The 21,567-nt window shown below is 43.1% G+C and overlaps 2 protein-coding genes, 4 non-coding genes and 1 pseudogene across 9 annotated transcripts in view; all 7 read left to right on the forward strand.

Annotated features, from left to right (window-relative positions):
* Window positions 1-21,567, forward strand: part of LOC139561433 (piggyBac transposable element-derived protein 4-like) — a 68,296-nt gene that overhangs the window by 33,830 nt on the left and 12,899 nt on the right. The window contains exons 7-14 of one of the 3 annotated variants that reach the window (XM_071378518.1): window positions 3,940-4,744; window positions 5,093-8,137; window positions 8,868-8,923; window positions 9,177-9,210; window positions 9,703-9,755; window positions 10,505-10,552; window positions 10,905-10,949; window positions 11,564-20,639. In XM_071378518.1, the coding sequence (XP_071234619.1) occupies window positions 4,563-4,744; window positions 5,093-6,893 (1,983 nt within the window). In that variant the 5' untranslated portion in view covers window positions 3,940-4,562 and the 3' untranslated portion in view covers window positions 6,894-8,137; window positions 8,868-8,923; window positions 9,177-9,210; ... (2 more) ...; window positions 10,905-10,949; window positions 11,564-20,639. Of the gene's footprint in view, window positions 1-3,939; window positions 4,745-5,092; window positions 8,138-8,867; window positions 8,924-9,176; window positions 9,211-9,702; window positions 9,756-10,504; window positions 10,553-10,904; window positions 10,950-11,563; window positions 20,640-21,567 lie in introns of those variants that run through there. The other 2 variants (XM_071378519.1, XM_071378520.1) reach the window with 2 other exon arrangements.
* LOC139561434 (uncharacterized) overlaps window positions 1-21,567 on the forward strand; it is a 50,057-nt gene that overhangs the window by 7,711 nt on the left and 20,779 nt on the right. The gene's annotated exons all lie outside the window — the stretch shown is intronic.
* On the forward strand, window positions 7,903-7,974 carry LOC139561950 (small nucleolar RNA SNORD30). The gene has a single exon (XR_011672269.1). It is a non-coding gene; the product is annotated as a small nucleolar RNA SNORD30 (small nucleolar RNA).
* On the forward strand, window positions 8,303-8,429 carry LOC139561980 (small nucleolar RNA SNORD22). The gene has a single exon (XR_011672289.1). It is a non-coding gene; the product is annotated as a small nucleolar RNA SNORD22 (small nucleolar RNA).
* On the forward strand, window positions 8,959-9,033 carry LOC139561973 (small nucleolar RNA SNORD31). The gene has a single exon (XR_011672282.1). It is a non-coding gene; the product is annotated as a small nucleolar RNA SNORD31 (small nucleolar RNA).
* LOC139561962 (small nucleolar RNA SNORD31) lies at window positions 9,806-9,875 on the forward strand (annotated as a pseudogene).
* On the forward strand, window positions 11,420-11,493 carry LOC139561965 (small nucleolar RNA SNORD31). The gene has a single exon (XR_011672274.1). It is a non-coding gene; the product is annotated as a small nucleolar RNA SNORD31 (small nucleolar RNA).

Consider the following 21,567-nt stretch of genomic DNA (forward strand, 5'->3'; position numbering starts at 1 on the left):
AGAAGGAGGTTTTTACAGAAAAGCAGGTTGATTTTATTTAGTTAATTTCTTTTTTGGTAGTTTGTATGATATTTTATTTATTTTTACCCAAATGTTTTCCTTTTTTGGGATCCTTATTATCCACCCGCACAGTAGGTGGCGGAATGCACATTTAATTGTTGCGAACGCCATTATACCATAGAAGAAGGAGGAAGAGGAGGAGGGACAGCGACATCTGGTCATTCAAGGGTTTTCATTCCAGTGAGCGGGTTGTTGTGGTTTCTCCTCTGTGTGTGTAAACTTTATTTTACTCCTTTCAAGATGCCGATGACTCGGTAGAGAATATGCATCTCAGGTAAGCTGCATATTACTGAAATGTCTGCCATGCATGGTACAACGACTCACTCTGCTGCAGTAAAACGATACAAACGTTAGTTTGCCAACTGGCTAGTTTGGTGGTTTTTGTTATCACCTAGTTTCCCACGTGCCATGTTGGTGTTAGCTAGTAGAATAGCTTTCCAGTTAGGAGTGACTGCACCATCACTCTCTTACCGAACCAGCCTCTGAAGAAGAAACTTACCAGATTCTGAGTAGCATTTGGCCCCTGATTCGACTGTCGTTGCTGCGCTAATGGCAACGTATTCTCAAGTGTACTACTGTTTAACATTGATCTGGTCAAAAGTAGTAACGTCAAACGGTATTGGAAATAAGGTTCCATTTACGACGCTACCGATATCGGGTTCTATATGCCTGCACGTTGTCTGCCCAATAATGTTGGTACCATGCTCTGTTTTAGGTCTAACTTTATGTTATGGTGTGGCCGGTGTTGCCAACTAATTTTCAGAGTAAGTTGGTAGCGGCAGGTTGATGTGACGCAGAATATACAATAACGTTACTCAAATTGATTTGACATTTGTTCAGGTACAGATTCCCACTTTTCTGTACAATTTTGATTGAGACATGTTGATTGATGTTGTAAGTTCTGTTCAAGATCAAACATTCGTGACCAACCATATTCATTGGGTTTGTCTCGTCGAACCCATACTAATGATGATTCTGCAGTCAGCCTACAATGATCTGCAATTTGCTGCTGCCTGTGCACGAGCTGAGCGCCTGCTGGTGACGTCACTCACAATGCACTTTTGCAGCCAGACACGTGTGTTGTGACTGAGTGTGTGACAGAGAAAATCGTTTGTGTCGTTTAGAAGGAAAATGTGCATTTTAGCGTTCGAGTCACTTTTCAAAAGTTGCTAAAAGTTCAAAATAAATGTTTAAATGTAGCTAAATTTGTTGCTAGTTGCTGATTGGAAAAAATAAAGTTGCCAGGGTAGTCTGAAAAGTTGCTAAATTTAGCAACAAAATTGCTAAATTGGCATCACTGGGTGTGGCGTCTTTGTCGCGTTTTGTCCAATATACAAACAAAAAAATCCCAGCTCCCCTTCCCCAGGAGACTTTTTGGTAGGCCATCATAGTAAATACGAGTTTGTTCCTAACTGACTTGCCTAGTTAAATAAAATGAACATTGCTCTGGTCAAAAGTTGTAACGTAAACTAACTCACTCTTGTATGTCGCGCTGGTCCGTACAACTGACCTTGTTTTAGCGCCCAAAACACGTGATACTTCCAGATCAACTGTAATATCAATACCATTTGTAAAGCACAATTTCTCCCCTTTCAACAAAATCAATGACGAGGCCTTCATGATGCACACCTCTGCATGATTCAAGAAGGCAATGAGCTCTGTTGGGTCTTTTTTTAAAATGGCGGGTGGGGAAGCTAAACCTATTGCGTGACACGGACCCAAGCGTGTGCACCATGTGCATAAATGTATTATGTGCCCCCACACCAGACGTGATCACCACACCAGGTTAAAATATCAAAACAAACTGAACCAATTACATTAATTTGGGGACAGGTCGAAAAGCATTAAACATGAAGGGCAATTTAGCTAGCTTGCACTTGCTAGCTAATTTGTCCTGGGATATAAACATTGAGTTATTTTACCAGAAATGCACAAGGTCCTCTACTCCGGCAATTAATCCACACATAAAACGGTCAACCGACTCGTTTCTAGTCATCTCTCCTTCTTCCATGCTTTTTCATCTTTGAACTTATATGGTGATTGGCATCTACACTTCCATAATATTACCATGACAACCGGCAACACAGCTCGTCTTTCAATCACCCACGTGGGTTTAACCAATGAGGAGATGGCACGTGTGTACCTGCTTCTATAAACCAATGAGGAGATGGGAGAGGCAGGACTTGCAGCGCGTCTGCGTCAGAAATAGGAATGACTTCTATTTGAGCCCTTGGCAACGCAGACGCTCGTTGACGTGCGTGAGCAATGTCGGTGCAATAATTGAGTAACATGGATTCCAACATTTATTTTGCAACACTCGCGCATCTGAAGCGAGCGGTGTAGTCAGGGTATGATGGTGAGGAGAAATGTCATGTGGGGAAACTTATTTTTTCACTCGACCTGTCCAACTTATCACCTTATCGCCTTTAAAATGTAATTAAACCCTATAAAGAGTATATATAATGTGTCATTACATGCCTATTTGAAGGTTTGTCGAATTTGAATCAGGTTTTTAGGGCGGTGCCAAAGTGATCTTCAGAAGTGAGCAGCGGCTTTTGAGTCATGATAGCTTGCAGTGATGATGCAAAAAATGACTAGGTATCCACCCTTATCCTGTCCCTTTCTTGTTTTCAAACGGTGAGGGAAGTGCTACACCTGTTGGAGAGAGGCTGTAAGACAGAATTAGTTGCTTTTTGCGTGCTGTACGTTACGCCATGACACGTCACGATGGAACATGCAGTGTCGGAGGGGTCCGTTTTCTTAAACTTTTCTCCAATACTATAGAGCCATTACCATGTCAATCAACGCTTGAATAGAAACGTATTTCAGACCCCAGATTTTGATGTCAACACAGTCAAATTAGTTTTCTTTGCAGCCTCTTTTGAATGTCGCGGTTACGCACATTTGTACAGAATGGGGTTAGCGTACGTTACACGGTATTGGAAATAAGGTTCCATTTGTGACGCTACCGGTATCGGGTTCTATATGCCTGCACGTTGTCTGTTCACAAATGGACCTCTGTAATTTTCCTCCTGGTTGTGTCCCGCTTCTCAGCCCTTCACCTTAAAGGGATACTTCAGGATTTTGGCAGAGGCCTTAATCTACTAACCAAATCAGTGGATACAATTTCTGTGTCCATTATGAGAGAAAATAAAGGTAGTTTCATAAGCGAATATTAACTAGCATTAGCACAGCTATGAAGTATATGGTTATCAGCTAGCATGCTAGAACATACCTGTCAGACTTCCAGTCATTATGCTAGCTTTAGTGGGTAAGTGCACTTTGGGGTGGACGTTCAGGATGTGGTAAAGAACTCATAAGTGACTGTCTGTAAATGATGATCCTCAAAGACAAGGATATGTCAGATTATTATAATTATTTTGTGAAGCTACTGTTTGATCTGATGGGCTCTATTTAAGAACCTTCTATCCTCTCACAGAAGCCAAACTATAACTAACATTATTTTGTGATTCCTTCTATAGAATACCTGATTCCAGACCACGACACTGATGCGCTTTGTGAAAATCCAGGTTTCTCAATCAGCACGCTAATAAAATGTTTGCCTTATATTCTCCAGGGTTTGAGTGCTGTGGTCAGTGGAATTGCAGCGTTGGACTCCAACATACTGGTAAGTTGTGGTTCTGAAACTGTCCCAAATGGTGCCCTCTATAGTACACTACATTTGACCAGAGATTTATGGGCCCTAGTCAGAAGTAGTGCACTAGAAAGGGAGGTCTTTCCCAGAATAACAATCATTCTCTGCAACCACATGATAAACCTTTTTAGAATCTCGTTTGTCTTAATTCCTGTTGATGTTAAATGACCTGACACCCTGCTGAGTAGTCTAGTTAAATGTCCTCTTTTTTTTTTGTTTTACAGTTGACTGTCCTGAAACAAGATGGCTGTTCTGGGCTGCTTTTAAATCTCTACAGGATCAGTGTCCTGAAATCTGGAATGCTGCTGCTCAGTATGTGACTAGAAAGGCATTCTAAACAACAGCCAACTTTCCGGGACATCGACATGTCTTATATATCGTCAACAAGCTTAAATGTTCGTTAATCTAACCGCAGTGTCTAATTTACAGTAGCTATTACAGCGGGACAAAATACCATGCTATTGTTTGGGGATAGTGCACAACGACAAAACACTTATCAATGCAACTTGATACATTCACCTCTGACATATTGGCTACACAACACGTCAATTAGCCTAATGAAGGTAAGCCATTGTTAGGCACCAATGAGACCAGCGGTGTTCACTTGATTGACAGAGTCTTGGTCCAAGGACCACCTATCATTTTGAAAGCGATCAAGCTAGATAGCCAATGAGCTGGGCTTTCCAGCAGCATGTGAACGCCTTTTGTACTACAAACAACCGTCATGCTAGAGCTGTGGGCAACAGTGTTCATTCTCTGGTGAAAGCAAACAGGACTCACGTTGGTTAATGATACGCAGTGGTTCGTTCTCTTCTACAAACTTTTCTCAAAACTAAAAAAAGAAAACATGGCTACTACTAGTGGAAAAGCTACATCGAAGTCCAAGTTTACAAATTTGGATGAGAACATTGCAGAAATGGACTGGGAGAGTGACACAGAACTAATGGATGAGGACTCCATGAGTGAGTACAGTTTTGATTCCAGTGAGGAAGAAATATTTTTGGAAGGAGAAGATCCACTTTTAGATCAGTAAGTAAAATAGGTTTTTTGCTTCTCATGCTAATGCAGATGTTTAAATGGTTGCATATTCATTTGAGATATGTATATATATAGACCTGAGGCATACAATGTATTAGCATAGCCAAAGTGTATTTTCTGTTGGCTATGACATGCTGTTGTTTTTGAGTGTCTTAATGCCTTTTGGTCCACATATTTCATCATAGTGATTGTGTTCCCCATACTCTATATAATATAGATAAGTGTTGTGTATTTGATGTATTGATGCAGTGCTCACTCCCTGCTAAAATAAAGGTTAAATAAAATAACTAATAGGAAACTTGAGTTCTAAACATGTCATTTATATTTTATCCTCAATAGAGGTAGAGACTCCGATGACCTCTGGGAGCCATCTCCAAAGAAACCACATTCAAGTCCATCCCACACTCATTCAAACATAGGAACTGGCTCCTCCAGTCTGACCCCTGCTGCTGTCTCTGGCTCCACAGCCACCCGGCCATCTAGAGGTGTTATGAGTCCAGACCAGAAGCGGAGGAGGGCCAGTGTACCAGCGGCAACTACCACCGAGGGAGAGGACCGTTGGCGCACTGTGCTAGAGGATGATGTGGAGCCACTTCGACCAACATTTCGACCTAAAAGGCAGCCAGGACCTCAGCTGGACATGACTGGAAAGTACAGCCCCCTTAATCTTTTCCAGATGTTTTTCTCCTCGTCAGTTCTTGATTTGCTTGTGTCGAACACCAACAAGTATGGGGCTAAGAAGCAAGCAGGCAAGAAAGAGGCATGGAAGCCCATTTCCATCCAAGACCTATACTGTTACATCTCACTGGTCATTTATATGGGGATTGTGAAGTTGAAAACCCTGAAGGACTACTGGAGAAGCTCAAGACTCTACCAACTGCCTTTCCCTGCAACTATCATGTCTTGTACGAGGTTTCTGACTGTCTCGCGGGCGCTTCATATTAGTGACCCACAAGCTGACGACAACAATGACAAGAAGAAGGGCACAGCAAGCTTTGATAGGCTCTGCAAAATCAAACCTCTCTACTCCAGCATTGTTGAGGCCTGCAAGACTCATTTTCAGCCTTCCCAGAACCTGTCCATCGATGAGAGGATGGTAGCCTCAAAGGCCAGAATTGGCATCAAACAATATATGCCTAACAAGCCAACAAGATGGGGTTACAAGCTGTTTGTTTTGGCAGATTCTGCATGTGCCTACACTTGGAATTTCTTTGTTTATGAGGGGAAGTCCATCTCAGCCACCGGTATGGGACTTGGTTATGATTCCGTTATGAAATTATTGGATTTTCCACTGCTGGGGACGGGCTATAAACTGTTTGTGGATAACTTTTACACAAGCCCTACCCTATTTACAGACCTGAGGAAGCTGAATGTATGGTCTTGTGGAACCATTCGTCCCAACGGAGTGGGTTTTCCCAAAACAAAAGTAAACGACATGCCTAAGAGGGCTGAAAGGGGTACCATACGATGGATCCGTAAAGATGACCTGCTCTTTGTGAAGTGGATGGATGCCAGAGAGGTGGTCATGTGCTCCAGTATCCACAAATCGTACAGTGGCGATCACATCTGCAGGCGTGCGAAGGACGCTAATGGGACATGGACCAAGAAAGATGTCCCCGTTCCAGCTGCTGTGAAGGATTACAATAAGAGCATGGGAGGTGTGGACCTGTCAGACGCTCTGATAGGCTACTACAATGTTCTCCACAAGACAATGAAATGGTACAAGACATTGTTTTATCACTTCATCGACATTGCTGTGGTGAATGCATTCATCCTCCAGAAGGAGAAGGCTAAGATCTGTGGAAAGACCCCCATGACACAGCTAGCCTTCAGAGAGCTGCTCATCCAGGAGCTTGCTGACTGCGGCACAAAGTCCACTGCAGCACCTTCTGTCCGCTCTACCTCTGTCCCCTATACCTCTGTCCCCTCTACTCCTGCCTCCAGTGATGTTCACCTGCCAAAATACATCACTGCAGACCTGAATGTGCCTCGGGGCCAAAAGGGCACAGTAGGAAGGCGTCGTTGTACTCTGTGCCACAAGAAATCTCCCATCACCTGCACTACTTGTGCTGTTACCCTCTGCTTTACAGCAGAGAGAGACTGCTATGGGCCTTGGCATCAGCAGCTCAATCTGGGGTAGAGGTGTTACCCTCTGCTTTACAGCAGAGAGAGACTGCTATGGGACTTGGCATCAGCAGCTCAATCTGGTGTAGAGGTGTTACCCTCTGCTTTACAGCAGAGAGAGACTGCTATGGGCCTTGGCATCAGCAGCTCAATCTGGTGTAGAGGTGTTACCCTCTGCTTTACAACAGAGAGAGACTGCTATGGGCCTTGGCATCAGCAGCTCAATCTGGTGTAGAGGACTGTGGGTGTTCTGAATACTACTTACTAAAGTAAGTAGTAGTTTTTTCTCACTCAGTTTGTGGTGTGTTACACTTCTGACATTAGATCAGTGTTGGCTGCTAACTTGGCCGTTTATCTTTAATAGTTCACTTCCGTGTTTTGGGAGGCATTGGTTCAGCGTTCTCGTCGCGTCTCCTGTTAGTAACTTTTATGTCGGGATGCTTATGATCCATTACGTATGACATTCCTGGGAGTGTGTAAACTTTATTATTAAAGCATTTTAGTATGTTCTCTATAGGTATGTAGTTTCAAATGGACCAATTTGTCCACTTGGGTACATTTGGGAAAACTCGTGAGGGACACCTGGGAAACTTCATACCAAATATTATGTAGCTCTCTCATTCTTGAGTGTAACTTTGCACACACATTGTTACCCTGTTGTGGACAACAAAAAATATAGAAAAACAATGTTTTTTTAAATCTTTTACTTTGGTGGTCTATTCTCCTGCATTATTGTCACCCCTCCACAGACTTATAAGTGGTTCCATTCAAATAGTATCAAGAATCAGCATATCCTTCAGGTCTATCAGGTCTTGCTATGCAGGTATGGATCCATCCAGTCTAAATGGATATTTTAACACCAGTCTTTAATTTGTCCTTAAAGGGGTAGTTCAATGTTCAATTTAAAGTTTGTCCTTTTTTAAAAATATAAATGTATTGGTATGTACATAACATTTCCATACAACTTTTTTTACTTGTACAGTTTAGCTGAACGCAACATGTTTGAGGGATCCCGTCCTTCTGCTGAACATGATGAATATTCTCTTTGGAATCTCGTTCGTCTGAACTCCTGTTGAGAAAAGGAATAGCTGACTTCAGCAGAGGGCTACGTAACCTGTCATAAAGGCTACATATGTTATGTCTAACCCCCTCCATGTGCCTGCCTGGTATCTGGTCCCCACCAAGTCATTATCTTGAAGCTTTTGTCTTAGGTTTCCTCTGTATGTGGCTGAACAGGGAGTCGTGATGCCAACTACACTGGTGAGTTTTGGTTAATGAGTACGTTCGGTAATTGTCATGGGAAATGAATCTCTAGTCATTGTATCTTAACCAGAGCCTCTTCCTTAGCCACAAGCTATAACCAGTCGTGTTAAATGACTGCAAACGAGTGAACTGTTGATGTTTGGTAGTCGTGGTGACTCTGGCTCCTAGTGATGACACCCGCACGTGTCTTACGCCCTGCGTCGACGACAGAACCTGCGAAGGTGGACCCACTGGCGTTGCCAGGGCAACAAGGGGACAGCTGGTTGGGGTTACCAACTGTCTGATGGGACCAGAGACTCACACACAATATACTTTGGCTTTGGATTGTCGATCCAAAATGGCTGACATTTGATTTAATATCAAGAAGTAGATGCAGAATCATTCATGAAATGCTAGTAGCAGCACAAGTCACTGGGGTGGATGGGCCACTCAGGATGTAGTCAGTTAATTTATATATTTTCATGCAGTACCATCAATACAGTTTAAGCAGGATTGAGGTTAGAATACTGACTTCCAAATAACTCGTGTCCTGATTTAGTACAGGGCCCTTGTCAGCACTTTCCCATATTTAGTCTCTCAGGGTGGTAGTGCTGGTCTGGGATCAGTTGTCTGTTAGATAGTCGTGTTACCTCCCCAGCTGATTGGTTACCCCTCTGATCTATCAGACAATAAAGCAGTCTTTAATGTAGTGCTGTTCAGCATGTTTATTTGGATTCTTCTCCTTCAGGTCCTGATGGTGGTACCAGACTGGTCACTAGAAGATGCCTGTTACTGAACCACAGGGTGTGTATGATCGACTTTACTTCTGTCCTTTATAATGTAGAAGTGATGATTTCCTGTTACCGCCCCAGTCTGATGTTAAGCTGACTGATTGGTTAGTGAACTGATCTACACTATAGCAGTGAGTTCTGGTCCTGGGGACCCAGAGGAGTGGTGGGTCACCAGGATTAGATAATGCTGTGCTGTAGACTGATCTAATGTCTGACCACTAGTTCTTACAATACCACTTAATTATCCCTCAACTCTCCTCCCCCAGTTGATGTCCTTGTGGGCCTGCAGTCTTCAGGAAGGTGTGTATGATTGTGTTTTTACAGCATCTTCACTCACTGACCTTCCACCTCTTGCACTTGCTGCAAACTCCACCTACCTTCTACCTACTCATTAACATCACTGAGGGAACTACAATTCCCATGAACTCTTAACTACAGCTCACACCCACCACATGGAACATTCTGGATGTATGTGATGAATTCGATATTCATTGGTTGGTTGGCTTCTGTCTGGTGCTCTGTGGCTGGCATCAACGCAGGTTTCCCATCGGTCCTCCTGTGGGTTGGGCAGACACTGACAAGCCTGCTTTTCTCAGCGGCGGGGGTAAGGTGGGCTGCCTGCCTGGAGGGAGGGTGTCTGGGTGGGGAGCTTGTAGCCAGACCTTGGACCACTGGCTGGATGGCTACAATAACTGATCCTTGGTCTGATCTCATTTCAGAATTCTCTGCATATAGTCTGCAGTACCTAATGTACTTCTGCATAATGTTTAATTTGGTATCTGTTCCTTCCAGGTCCTAACTGTTCCAGCCTGGCCACTGGAGAACTGTTGCTGCACTACCTCAAGGTGTGTAGGATCAACTTTGATCTGTTGCCATTAACTTCTGTCCTTTATAATGTAGAAGTGATGATTTCCTGTTACCGCCCCAGTCTGATGTTAAGCTGACTGATTGGTTACTGAACTGATCTATACTCTAGAGCAGTGTTTCACAATCCTGGTTCTGGGGACCTAGATGTAAGGCTTCGTTTAGACACAGCTCAATTCTGATCTTTCACTAATTAGTCTTGAGTAATCCGATCAGTAAAGATCTGGTGTGATTGTTAAACACCAATTAGTGGAAATCTGAATTGGTCTGCCTGTGTAAACGCAGCATTATTCACCTAATTCAATCAAGGGTTTGAGTGTAATCAGGTGTAGGGTGGTGTTCAGGGTTTCACTGGCAGTGCTGTCCCAGCATATTAACACTTAACATGCTGAGTTGTGAATTCTGTCCTGTAATTAGATCACCTGGTTAACAGGGAGGGACTCACAATTCTCTGGTCTCATTCTTGTAAACAAACACCATGTGACTGGACCTACTGTAAAATACATAAGTAGCTATCAATATAAACTTCATAGACATAATCTAAATGTTATTGGTGAAACCCTGTTTTCCAAATACCCTGGTATACCACCCAAGCCTAGTTCTGGGGGGGGGAAACACTTGTTGACTGTTTTGGGTCCCCAGGATTAGAATACACTGCTATAGACTGATCTCATGTCTGACTACAAGGTCTTACAATGTCACTTCATGCTTTCCTACTTTCTCCCTCTAGGTTTCTGCCCCCCTGGTTGAGGTCCTAGTGTCTGCAGTGTTTGGAAAGGTGTGTGACTTTTGACAGCATTGTAATGCTCCACATTAAGCATTCTGAAATGTTGTAAATGATGAACGCACAACCTAACCATCCTAGTCAGGTGGCAATCCTGTCCTGTGCTCTGGGCTGGATAAAGGTCTGGCCGCCCATCGGCCCTCCTGTGGGTTGGGCAGACACTGACAAGCCTGCTTTTGCAGTGGCAGGGGTAAGGTGGGCTGCCTGCCTGGAGGGAGGGTGACTGGGTGGGGGCTTGATCCCAGACCCTGGACTAAAATCCTGATCTGGTTTCAGAATGCTCTGAATGTAGTCTAGTAAAATAAGATTGGAATTATTTGGTTTTAAAACGGTTCTGTCTTTTTAGAGCTCGTTGGCTGCTGAAGTGTTGCTGTGCTGGTGGAGCGGGAAGGTGTGTAGTGGGAATGACTTACGGTTCCAGTATTATAATACACTGAGTATAGAGGACATTAAACCTTCCTAATATTGAGTTTGCCCTCAGAACAGCCTCAGTTGTCTACAAGGGGTCTGAAAGCGTTCCACAGGGCTGTTGGCCGTGACACAACTGTGGGTCGGCATTGGAGTCAAGTTGGCTGGATGTCCTTTGGGTGGTGGACCAGTGTTGATACACATAAGAGACTGTTGCTCTTGACAAACCCAGCAGTGTTTCATTTGAGCTAAACCGGTCCACCTGGCTCCTACCATACCCCATCCAAAGGAACTTAAATTCTTTGTATTGCCATTCTCAACTTTTGGCCAAGACTATATGTATTATAATGGGAAAGGGGGGCAGATCAATATTAGGAAGATGTTGTTAATGTACTGTTGGATGTTCCTCTTGGATCATCACACTGACCCAAGCAATTTGTTATAAACTACATACTCTGACGTGATGAGTCATCATTACCGCCCCAGTCTGATGTAACGCTGACTGATTGGTTACTCTCTGATCAAGTCATCTCAGACCTTGTGTATTAGTCCCTACAGTATCACCAGGGTTTAATTCTCACCCTATTTTCCCTCTAGCTCTCCTGTTGTACACCGGCAAGCCCTCTTGCACTCCTGTTTGGTCAGCAAGGAAGTGGGACGTCTCGTTGGAACTGGGGAAAACCAGGCCAAGTCAATTCAACCCAGTGACTGTTTTGATGTATAAATAAATCTACAAATTAATGCTCGTTGTATTTTTCGTTCTTGGTGGTAGTAAATCAGACTTGGTGAATTTGGCCATTTTGAATGAACCATGTGGTCTGAAATCAATACTGAACAATGTGACATTTCCTTCATATTGTAAGAAATTGAAATAGATACTGGAGACTAGTATAACAACATTCCAACATAGGCTATCCTTTGTACAAAATGAACCCACCCTCTCTTTGTCCTTAGGCACATGCCGATCTCATTAGATACTAACCTCAGACACACACACACCCCACTCAGGACAGGCCCCTGAAACATCATTTAGACATACACATTCTTTTCAAGGGTGTGACTCAAGACAAAGAACTATGTCAAGAGCCAATGGAACGTCGACACCTGGTCCGAACAGGACCACTCACGACCAAGATTGACCAAGAGGAAGGCCAGACGACAAGACCACCTACTTTGCTAGTTGCCTATATAATTTGAATGTACTGTTTAGAGCGGTCTCTTCTCCGACGATTTCATAAGAATCTGACAGAAAGGGGCCGTGCACGTTTTTGCCTGATATCTTTACACTTGAATAAAACGGCCTTATTATAAAATTATCCACCTCGTCCTATGTCTCCACTTGTTCTCCTGTCTCAAGTAAACGTTTTATCAACAGACTTGGTAGCAGAGGATGGTTATACACCTTTGATTTCGGTCCATAGAAAATTGATCAGACAGGAGGCGAGTGGGAGAAAGATTCAAGAAGGAGAGGTGACCCGCTCGAGGGAGACGTCGGCGATTCAACTCACCCAGGAAACTGATCAAAGAGCTCGAAAATATTAAGGTAAGCAGAGCCGGTTTAATCAAAATCTGCATATTGTATTATAGCCAATATCTAAATTATGATCAGGAGTACTGAGGTGAGTGTGAATTGTTGCTAAATTTATGTGGAATTGTCTAGAATCTAAGGCACGGTGTAAGGATATCTGCGTTAAAAATCCCATTCCAAGTAGTCTGATAACAGTGAGGAATTAAATGAATTAACTGAATGTATTCCAAGTAGTCTGATAACAGTGAGGAATTAAATGAATTTTGTCTGAATGTATTCCAAGTAGTCTGATAACAGTGAGGAATTAAATGAATTAACTGAATGTATTCCAAGTAGTCTGATAACAGTGAGGAATTAAATGAATTTTGTCTGAAATGTATTCCAAGTAGTCTGATATACCAGTGAGGAATTGTGGTAATAGCGAACCTGAGCCTACTGGAGTTGGCATTCCAGTAGACAGAAGGCTATGCTGAATGTATTCCAAGTAGTCTGATAACAGTGAGGAATTAAATGTTGAAATGTATTCCAAGTAGTCTGATATACCAGTGAGGAATCGATGAAATAAGTTGCATGAGCAGAACCGAGACAAGTCGATAACGCCAAATCAATGTGAGTGATTGAACGTTCCACGAGGCCGATTGCTAATAATTAGCCATATGCTAAGTTGAGGCTGTGTTGGAAGTGACCGCCGGGTCAGAGAAGCAGCTATTTTCTGCTGATAAGTTGACCTGATTTTTCCCTCTCGTGCTGTTGATAAATCCTTAAGGGTTAGAATTAATTTGACAATTATTTTAGAAGCGCTTGATTTACTAGTATATTGTTCCCAAAGGAAATTTCTTGAATGTTTTGGCAAAGTATTTAATTAATCGAGAAAAAAAACGAGTTCAAATTAATCGAAAAAGTTAAAAGTAATAATATCTTTCGAATAAAAGATCTTATAATTGCCATTCCAATTATATCAGGAGCGCCTGAATTCATTAGTATATTGTTCCCAAAGGAAACTTCTGAAATATTTTGCCAAGGTATTTAATTAATTGAATAAGCGAAAAGCAATAATATTTTTATTATAAGTACCTAAAACTGTCATTCCAATTATATCAGGAGCGCGTGAATATATTCGTATATTGTTTCAAAAAGATATAGCTGAAATATTGTTGGAAAACGAAAATAATTCATCGAATACACGGCAATAAAATTCTTTGTCCACGCGGGTCGGACACGAGACTAAGGGGGGTTAGAGAAAAAATACATCGCTGGTTTCGATCAGTGACGGGCTAAAGTATACAAAGATAATAATAGACCCAGACATAGCTTAACGACAAAATGACCACGACTATCGTCCCCAAACACAAATTCAACGAATATTTAGATCAGAGAATGAAAGACAGAGCAGGCGGGAGATTACATTACAAACCCGTTAAAAGAATTTGGGAAGAAGTGAGGCTGAAATGGACGCAAGCCGGTTTCCTTAGTGGAGTCTCCCCATCAAAAGGGCAGCTCCTCACTATGGAGAAAAAATTAGGGGAAGCAGTGAAGGAAAAGATAGAAAGTGAAGCTGAAAAGAATAAGAGTCACTTATTTAAAAAGGAAGGAACACAGCAAAGGGAAAGAGCAGAGGCTGAGCTGAAAATAGGAATTTGGGCAATTGAAGAAATTAGAAGAGCACTCCCTTACAGGAAACCTGATACGATGGGGGTGGGCACTGGAGCACCAACTGACACCAAAGAGGGCAGGCCCAACAATAATGACGCCCCACCTACCACCACAGCAGCCCCATCGGCCCCAATCCATCTCAGGGGCACTGTGGGGTTAATGGCAATTCCCCAGGCTCAGTTCAACTCCCATGTGCATCACCACATCACCCAATACAATAAGGATAAGGGAGGGGCTGAACCACAAATCCAGTCCCTACAGGTACAACTTTTGAAACTACAATTGAAAGAGGCCCAGAAAGGAGAGAAACCCAAGAAACAGATGGTGGCTGAAGACCAACAAGAAATCTCACAAATTATTGAAAAAACTGTTTCCCGAATGATACAGCAACAACAACTACCCATCTTCACCCAGCAGGGACCAACTATACACCCACCCCAGGAGCAGCCATTCCAACTGCCGTATGCCTACCCGCTTCAGCCATACCCTTCGTCGGAACCACCACTACAACCCTACTACCCACTACCACAATCAAACTATTCACCCACATGGGGACAGCCCCAGAGGTACTCTGGATCTTATGGAAGCTGTCATAATTGTAAACAAGCTGGGCACATGGTGCGACAGTGTCCGCACCCAATAACCCCGGCCCAGAGCCAGTTTCTGGCCAAAAGGGGACGAGGATACGCCCCTAGACCAAGGGGGAGTCAGGCCAATGATGTATCAACCACGTGCGGCCCTTCAACCCGCATACAATCACCCCAATCCAGACCCGAATCAGCAATCACCTCCCCCTTTTCAGGGCATGGCTGACGAATATGCCCCATGGCCCTGAAGCTGCTCACCACTAACCTACACTCATCATTGTCCTGGACTACTGAAGCATCAAAGGCCTTTGCACTCTTGAAAACAGATCTCTAAGTGGCAGTAGCCCTAACAGCACCTGACTAAAAAAAAACAAGTTCCATCTGGATGTTTCTGAAAAGGAAGGATTTACATCATCCATCCTTTTCCAGAACCTAGAGGGGGAGAGTAGAGTGTTGAGGTATCACTCCTCCAAACTGGACCACATTGAAGAAGGGCAAACCACATGCTCCAGGTATGTGGCTGCAGTGGCAAAAGCTATTGGAAAAACAGCCCACATGATAATGTGCCATCCATTGGAAATCCACACCCACCATGGGGTTGCAGCATATCTGATGAGCAAAGAATTCACGTTCAGCGCTGAAAGGAAGTGGCTGCAAACCGAACTCATGTGTATTGTTTAATGACAAACGCTCCATGTACCAATAGGGTCGGATGTGTAAATGTCAACTGATTAATGGATGTTGTTTAATGATGGGGTTAGTGTACAGGCCACAATCTCATAAGTCTCGTGGAACGCGCCAATCAAATGTATGTGCAGGTTTGAAGTTGATTTGGGTTAAAGTCCTGCCCCTGGCGTTGCTGGCCATGATAGCCTCTCCAGGTGCAGGCACCCATCTCTCTCCTCATGAGACAATGGCTGGAGGAGTCATGCTGGGTTCACCAAGGGAGGGAGGTCATATGCCCGCCCTTGATGTATAACAAATTGTAATGTCTGATAATTGACGGAACTTTCTGCAGCTCTCTCCACACAGATTCACAAGGTCCAAATGGGGAAGCTGACAGAAGATCCGCCATCACTGAAGGTAAAAAATTGGTGACTGGGTGGGGTTAAAAGTCCGCAAGAGAAAGTGGCTAGAACCCAGGTGGACTGGACTGTACGAAGTGAGGGAAGTTACTTCACACTCAGTCCAGGTCAAAGGTAAATCAGGCGCACCTTGGCACCACCTCACACATTGCACTCCAGCCCCAATCCCTTCTAGAACACTGACAGAAGTCAGAGCTGATTTAAACAGCTTAAATTCGATTCCAAATGAAGACATTCCTGACTCAGGTGATGCGGAATCAAACTCCGCCTCCCCTGATAAAGGAACCTCGCCCAGTTAGAGGGATATTTCTCCCTCCCTGGGCAAGGCTAGGGATATCTGGCCCCTTATTTGTGATATTCCTACTGATATTTGTGGTGTCCCTGGGCACTTTCACATGGTTAATAGAATAACTATAACCGGATCCCCATGGATGTATGTCACGGACACTCTAGTCTAACTAGGTAATAATAGATTTTTAAAAAATTAAAAATTAAAAAAAAAAAAATTAAAAATTTTGAAAACAATAGTTAAAATAAGAAACTAATATGGCTCAAATTGAGAAGGTTGAATAAGAGTGGGTGGAGAGCTGTGCAGAGAATGGACAGAAGATGGCAGTATTGCAGCACCCAATGGTCTCCCAGTCGACGGGGGGCCTGGTTGAATGCTGGTGACATAATTTTGTTTTTTGGAGTAAACATTAAGGTTAAGGGTTTCCGTGTTCCCAGAGATAAGATATCTTAAAAGAATACACTCATATTGGAATAGGAGTTTTACTTTCTGAGTTTTATTTAGGCAAGGGACTTTGAGAAGATAAAGGGTTCTTTTGGTATGTCTAGATATGGAACACGAATGTAGGTGTAACCTTTTGGCCTATTTTCTGTTTTCGTTGCATTTTTCCGGTGACTTGATCACTCACGGGGAAAATGTAGTGAGAATAATGAAGTTGTGTCATTGGGGATACTAGTTTTGAGGTAAATTGATTATAATAGAGTTTATAACTCTTGACCATAAGGTAAGCATTTGTATTGGCCATTAGAAGATAGAGATAGGTTAATTAAGGTTATGTTAGGACTTTAGAGATTGACACTATAAGACCTGTTGTTATTTTTAAATCCATGCAGATAAAGTCAAAACAGTGAGACACTTAGTTAATATTGTAAAGGAACACATAGTTGTTATTGACTATTATTAGAAAAAGGCAGACAGATGGGTCTACCCCGCACTGTTGAGACCTTGAAGGTTTGAGAGCAGAGTGGGGAGGGTGGACCAGGAAATGAGCAAGGTAGGCTGTGAAATAAGAAAGGAGAGTAAGGGTTTAACATATATAAGCAGCACAGATACATTTTAAAGTAGATAAGTCACTTGACAGAGAATTGGAAAAAAATAGATATGAATGTACGCCCAAGGGAGAATTGGATATGCGGCGAATGAATGGGACGTTTCTATATTATAATGTACTAAGTCATTATTTAGAGTAGGTAAGGTTGATACCTGGCCAGAGCCAGGTATCAAACGGGGGAGGGGTACATTGTGGTCTAGGATAGGATGGGGCCTATTGGAAAATAAACTAATGTAAAATTCAAAATTATAGCTAACAAATAGGTATAGAAGTTAAATATATAATCAGATAAAACAAATGAGAAACTGGTGGTTAACCAAATCTGTATGTCCAGGATTTTATGCGTTGCAGGTGAATTAAAGGAGAAGGTGATTCACTCGACCTGGGGGCATATCGCACTTGGAGGGTGAGACACACTGACACTGCCGAATGATCACAGAGTTAAGGAGAAGAACTGTTGCTAATAAAGCTCGGGGGTCAACTCCTTAATGAAAATTCCCTGACCCCGACCTTTCCTCACTGTGTACGTTCATAGAAGTGAAAGTGTTGTTTGATCTCTGGCTGATGATGTGTTCTTTGGGAGAGGGTGGGGTTTTACAGGACTGCTTGTAGTCCTGAGCTGTCTGATTAGGATACGATGGGGATGTTACCATCGCAGTGTTGCCAGAACCACCACCAGTTCCAACGGACCAGGGTTCAGCCGGCCTCCTCCACCACTTCAAGACCAAGTCCCACGCCATCACCTAAGCTCTCTAATCCGGTACAGGTAATAAATATAAAAGACATCTAAGATAGTGAACAATTGGGGACTGAAACTGGTTATGAGGAAAGGGAGAATATGTGGTTGGCCTACAGAATACTTAATAGAAAGGACTGTGTCGTATGTGGACATGCCAGACCTATTCTGGCTGCTCACCCATTTGCCCTAAGTAATGTGGAAGGTTGGATGTGTATATTGGAAAGTTTAAGCCAAATTCAACCTTGTGTAAAACTCTTGAGTTTTGTGTTCCCAGAAGTACCTCCCCAGAAGGTACCGTGGGGAGTTAAGGCATGTGGAGGATATTACAGCTGTAACACTGGTACAGGTAGAGGTAGAGACTATGGGAGGTTCCCTACTGCTGCCTGCATCACTAATGTCACTATTAACTAGAGGTGTTGCTGATGTATGGTGGATGTGTGGACCTGCCAGGCAGTTGACCCCCATTTTGAAAGGAAATTGTCGTTGCACATGTGTTTTGGCCAGTCTGATAACACCATTGCCTATTATTGAGATTACAGCTAATCAACTTCTGGGAGCTGCACATGACACAGAGACTCGGTACCAACCCAGGAGACGGCAGAACCGTGACGCTCCTTGGTCCGAGGGTACAGATAACATGCACACCAACCTGTTGGGGTCCCAATAGGGGTCCCCCACGAATACCAGACATCAAACAGGAATGATGGCCTGTGGCATCTATTGCCCAGTTTGGCCCAGCTATTGTTGATGCTAAGCAGAATGCTTGGATCAATTATATCTACTATAATCAACAATGATTTGTTAAACTACACCCACACAGTACTTACGGGGATGGCTGAACGATTGGAGGCTACCTCTCAAACCAGTAGACAAAATAGACTAGAACTGGACATGATTCTGGCCAACCAGGGAGGTGTATGTAAAATGATTGGAGAACAGTGTTGCACGTTTGTCCCTAAACAATACTAGTCCGGATGGGAGCATTTCAAAAGCTCTGAGTGGGTTGGCAAGGTTCAGTGGAGATGAAGGGTCTTGCAGGTGTGGAGGAGAGTGGACTGTTCTCTGGCTGGGTGGTTGGTTTGGTAAGTACACTACAATGATGATTACTGGATTTCTGACACTAGTTGTTGTTTTTCATTTTTGTGTTGCCTGTATCATACCTTGTTTGAAGTCTGTTACAGATGTGGAAAGGGCCTATGGTATGATGCCGCTGCTTGATGCTCCAGTTGGAGAGGCTGATACGAAAACAAGCTTCCGCAGGAAAGTGGGCTTGACAGAGGAGGACCCTTGGTTTGCTGTAGTTGATGTTGTCGAATGAATAAAAAGTGATGTTTGTCCTCCCTGTTGTGAAGGTTTGAAGTTCCCGGGTGGCGACGAGCCCACCTGGTACAGGTTGTATAGAGGGATGGACCTGAGGGTTTAACATATTCTCGTTTTTTGGGTTACTAATGTGTGGTTGGCCACTCCAGGTGTAGTTATTGGAGTGGTCTCCTTTTTGGTCCTTGCTTATTTACGACTCAACTTACATTGATGCTAGTGGTGTCCCTAGGGGGTGCCAGATGAATATAAACTGGTGGACTAAGTGACAGCTGGGTTTGAATCTTCTGTCTGTTGGTGGTGTACAGTTAATAAAAATGTGGACAGAATTAACTACATTCATTTTAATGTCCAGAAACTGGGCAATTGGACTCAACAAGGCTTCGAGGCGGTCCATGGACAATTGGCAGCTACGTCCCTGATGGCATTTCAAAACAGAATCGCGGTAGATATGTTATTGGCTGAGAAAGGGGGGGTCTGTGCCATGTTTGGTGAGCAGTGCTGTACTTTCATTCCCAACAATACAGCTACGGATGGGAGTCTGACTGAGGTATTGGAGGGACTCCGTACCCTTAATGGTAAGATGAAACAGCATTCTGGAGTGGACACGTCTATGTGGGACTCATGGATGGATGCTTTTGGGTAATATAAGACGCTGGTTTCCTCCATCCTAGTATCTATTTCCGTGTTTGCAGGCATTCTTGTACTTTGTGGATGCTGTTGCATTCCATGTGCGCGCACGCTTGCTAGTCGTGTTATCACTGCCGCCATAGACCCTAATCAGGAAAGGGCCCAAATGTTCCCATTGCTTGATGATGGGGAAGCTGGACCTGTCTATCTATTTGAGGACTAAGATATTTTTATGTCACGTCTCTTGTGAGACGTGTAGAGGGGGAATCAAAAATTTGTCTTCTGACAAATTTTATCTAGTTTATTCACGTCTAGAAGACGTGAAGAGGGGGATTTGTAAGAAATTGAAATAGATACTGGAGACTAGTATAACAACATTCCAACATAGGCTATCCTTTGTACAAAATGAACCCACCCTCTCTTTGTCCTTAGGCACATGCCGATCTCATTAGATACTAACCTCAGACACACACACACCCCACTCAGGACAGGCCCCTGAAACATCATTTAGACATACACATTCTTTTCAAGGGTGTGACTCAAGACAAAGAACTATGTCAAGAGCCAATGGAACGTCGACACCTGGTCCGAACAGGACCACTCACGACCAAGATTGACCAAGAGGAAGGCCAGACGACAAGACCACCTACTTTGCTAGTTGCCTATATAATTTGAATGTACTGTTTAGAGCGGTCTCTTCTCCGACGATTTCATAAGAATCTGACAGAAAGGGGCCGTGCACGTTTTTGCCTGATATCTTTACACTTGAATAAAACGGCCTTATTATAAAATTATCCACCTCGTCCTATGTCTCCACTTGTTCTCCTGTCTCAAGTAAACGTTTTATCAACAATATCATTATGTAGTTATTCTAGGTGGTTATAAACATGCACATGTAACGGGATTGACATTGTTCACTGGCTATAGAAAGTTGACTGAATTATTTTAAGTTGTGTTTTTGGGAGGAATTTATTGTAGATGCATGTTTCGTCATGGAGTGTACTTTAACGATACGGTGGGACAATTTTATAGCTAATATATGGAACAGACTTGGTTTACACTGATATCAAAACCGCTAAAGATGGTGGCTAAATAAAGCGTTAATTCAAAGTAAATTCCGGTATATTTAACGGGTGGTATCATGGACATTAATGTGCCAGCTTGTAGTCCCGAAAACCCCCCAAATGAGTTACCTCTGGTATAGCTCCCTCCAGTAACAACGAGCACAACCGTTCCTTGATTTTAACTGTCTATTAGGGTGTCACAATAACTCCATATTCAACCCTGTGACTGTTTTGATGTATAAATAAATCTACAAATTAATGCTTGTCCTATTTTTCTTTCTCGGTGGTAGTGAATCAGACTTTGTGAATTTGGCCATTTTGACTGAACCATGTGGTCTGAATTCAATACTGAACAATGTGGCATTTCCTGTCATCTCATATCATTATGTAGTTATTCTAGGTGGTTATAAACATGCAGACTGAACAGTGATTTATATTGTTCACTGGCTATAGAAAGTTGAATGACTTTTTGGGATGATGTTTTGGGCTCACTACAAGGTAATTAAGCGTTTGCTCTTGAGGCTAGTTTCCCGGACACCGATTGAGCCTGATCCGGGACTGCATTTATATTAGAATTTTGGAGAATTACAGGAGAAAAAACCCGTACTGTACAGTTAATATTGTGTGCCGTTTAGTACTGGTCTGCGTCACACCAGTC

The sequence above is a fragment of the Salvelinus alpinus genome, chromosome 31 (genome assembly GCF_045679555.1).
Source record: "Salvelinus alpinus chromosome 31, SLU_Salpinus.1, whole genome shotgun sequence".
NCBI classification, from domain to species: Eukaryota; Metazoa; Chordata; class Actinopteri; order Salmoniformes; family Salmonidae; genus Salvelinus; species Salvelinus alpinus.